At 52.6% G+C, this 2,980-nt stretch overlaps 1 protein-coding gene across 1 annotated transcript in view; it reads right to left on the reverse strand.

Moving 5' to 3' along the window:
• Positions 1 to 200: 200 nt before the first annotated feature.
• Positions 201 to 2,980, reverse strand: part of NEMF (nuclear export mediator factor) — a 34,859-nt gene continuing 32,079 nt past the window's right edge. Inside the window, exons 26-31 of the mRNA XM_035888431.1 lie at positions 2,798 to 2,945; positions 2,375 to 2,452; positions 2,099 to 2,293; positions 1,436 to 1,468; positions 442 to 583; positions 201 to 301 (exon numbers count right to left, since the gene is read on the reverse strand). Coding sequence (XP_035744324.1) covers positions 201 to 301; positions 442 to 583; positions 1,436 to 1,468; positions 2,099 to 2,293; positions 2,375 to 2,452; positions 2,798 to 2,945 — 697 coding nt within the window. The remainder of the gene's footprint in view (positions 302 to 441; positions 584 to 1,435; positions 1,469 to 2,098; positions 2,294 to 2,374; positions 2,453 to 2,797; positions 2,946 to 2,980) is intronic.

Raw genomic sequence — 2,980 nt, forward strand, 5'->3', positions numbered from 1 at the left:
CAATACAGAAACCTAAGGCCCTAAGCTAGAGGTGGGGCTCGATTTCTAACGATTCCCTCCAGCCTAAGCAGTACCGACAAACACAACACTCCTAAAAAAAAAATAAAAAAGCAATAGCACTACTTGTTTTTGGAAGTATTTCCCCCCAAAATGGCACTAGTGGACATTTTGCTGCCGCTGTTATGTTTGCACAGGAGAAACTACGCAGAGAAACGAGTTACCTTTACACTGCGGAACAGGTCTTTTTCTCTCGTAGTAGCTTCTTTGGATTGCATAAAATTATGCAAGGCAATCTTCGCAGCTGTAAAAACCCAGGACAGATTTAAACAGTACGTAAAAACGTGCTGGCTTTGATAGGTAGAGCACTGAAAAGGATTCAAGCGCTTTAATACAGTACCTTTTCCCTTCTTTTGGGTGCCTGGAGTGAGCTTGACTTTGTACCTTTCAAAAGAAAAGGTGTCTGTAAGTCGTGGGCAGCTCCCCTCGGCCAGTGCAGGCGGCCGCCAGGCCCTTCCCACGGGAAGGGCAGAATATCCTCGGGGTGCGGCTGGCCCGTCAGGGAGCCCAGCAACGCCTCGCCGTCCTGAACGGGCAAAGGAGCAGCACTGTGAGACCAGAGAGCGTCGCTCCCCCCCCCAGCTACCGGCTTCGCTGGGGGCAGAGGCCGAAGGGTCTCCCCCTCCAGCTCAACTGCAACAGCAGCTGCAATCCCACAGGTACCCTGCGTCTCGTGACGCGGTGACCGAAACGTACTAAACTTAGCTTCACCACTCGCTTCTGCGGCGCTGAGTTACCAACCCACCAGTCATTACTGACCATCTCTGATTACTAAACATCGCACCAGTCGAAACAGGGTGGGTTTAGTTTCAAATGACCCAGATGGGATCCCCAAATGTAGTTACATCTTCACGGGGTCAGCAAAAGCTTCCCCCTCCACACAACCATTAGCCTTCATTAAAGAACTTAAAGAAATCTAATTATTTCCAGCCTCGGGCAGCACCCACAGCCTGTAATTATAGAAAAATCTGAAGCAATTTTATTTATAAACAAATTTGTAAACTAAAGAGCAACCTGCACTGCACTGCCCTGTGCCATCCTCCAGCCCAGAGCCACTGCTACTGGGAGGGGCAAAAACCTCCAGAGGCAGAGGCGAGGGATAAACTTCAACTGAGCCGGCCCCTGGTTTCTATAGGGGATGTCCACGATGAGCAGGGTAAGAACAGGTTATTTTTTTTAAAAAACATACAAGCCACGGGCAGGAAGGGGACTCCAACAACAGAGCCGTGCCCTTCGGGAGGGCTCACACATGAGCCAGCCCCAGCCCGCGCCTCTGGTCCTGCTGGCAGGGAGCCGTGCGCTGCAGAGGGCCCACCGGCTTCGAGTGGGAATAAAACCTTGGGCTCAGCACTGATCGGAGTTTCAGATGAGCATTTACCTCAGCTCCCGGCTGATCCTGGTCTTGCTCCTCCTGTACACACAAAGAAAGGAGACATCAGAGGTGAAATGAGCACATGGCTGTTTTTCTCTCCCCCAGCCCCCGGAAAAAATAAATTCTTTTATCAGCAGTACACAGAAAACCACGTTCTCACCACAAAGAGAATTTAACTTATTTTAAAGCAAAGGTAAGAAGAGCACTTTTATGTGGGTGAGAGGAGGAATACTTCTTTCAAAACTCTAATTTGCTTGGCACAGGCCAAGCTGGGAGGAGAGAGATGGGCTGTGGTTCAGAGATACTGACTCACAACCACAGACCTGGAGAGCGCTCAGCTGCGTTTCAGCTGCACCGAGTGGGAGGCACGGACTCCTCTGGAGCCTCGGCAGCCTGGCCAGGCTCGGTACTCTTCCGAGCCCGCGCCCTGGCTGTGCTGGGAACGCAGTGTGCACATCGATTGCTGCAGGGGTTTTTGCTGCTTCTTGAAACCAACGGGCTCCCAGAGTCACGGCATTAGGCACAGTGTTCTCCACAGCACCCCAAAACCAGCAAGAGCTGCTCAGCCTTCCTGGCAGGACAGAGCTACACCATGCCAGAAGAGCCAGGGCAGAGGGTGAGAAGGGACAGACGTGTGGACAGGAGAGGAGAGGCGAGCGTGCTGCTCACCTTCTCATCCTGCTGCTCCTCCAGGGCTGGGTCCTGCGACTCGTGCAGCAGGACTCCTGCTGGGAGCGTCTCCTTGCCCCCTCCAGCACCACGACGCACGGCTTTGGGTTTCTGCTGTTGCTTCTTTGCTGGCTCTTCTTTTGTCTTCCCCTTTTTCCCTTTTTTCCCCTTCTCCTCCTTGTTTGACCCTGCAGACTGTGGTTACACACAGAGGTGGTCAGAGCCAGCGACCCGAGCGACCACGCTGCAGGGGGAGGCAGAACTCCTCTCACTCACCCCCAGCAGCTTCATGATGAGCTCCCGGTCCTCCTCATCCTGGTCCTTGTACTTCTCCTTCATCTTCTTCATTTTACTCTGGAGAAGAAAACACACCAACAGCTTTAGAAGCCATGAATTTGCAGCAGAGTTTTGCATCCACAGACAAACACCTAGATGCCGACCCCACACACGCTTTCCTTCCCGGCCTCCTCAACCTCTTTCAGAGCAGTTCACCAGTAACCAAGAGACTGTGGTTTTGGTGAGGAAAGCACAGCGTGCCCGATGCAAACAGGCCAGCACCGTCATCCTGAAACCACCAAAAGCACCGCCAAGAGTCTAAAACTATCAGGCAGCCACGGATGTCTGACAGAAAGCTGGTATTTCTGTCCACACTTCACATGGCAACGGCTCGACCCATGGGTAAACCTGGTCCCCACCTACCTTTTGGCCCCGCTTGATGGGCTGAGGGGCTGGCACACCCTTATTGGTGTTGGGAGCAGGGGGAGGCTGTGTCTCTGTCTCTTTCTGCTTCTCTTCAGGCGGCTCCAAGTTCTCAGAGTCGTTTTGCTGCTTCTTTTTCTTCATTTCTCTAAGGAAAACAATCACTTGACACACTGCCTCTTC

Source organism: Egretta garzetta, unplaced genomic scaffold (assembly GCF_000687185.1).
Source record: "Egretta garzetta isolate BGI_Z169 unplaced genomic scaffold, ASM68718v1 scaffold21, whole genome shotgun sequence".
Lineage (NCBI taxonomy): Eukaryota > Metazoa > Chordata > Aves > Pelecaniformes > Ardeidae > Egretta > Egretta garzetta.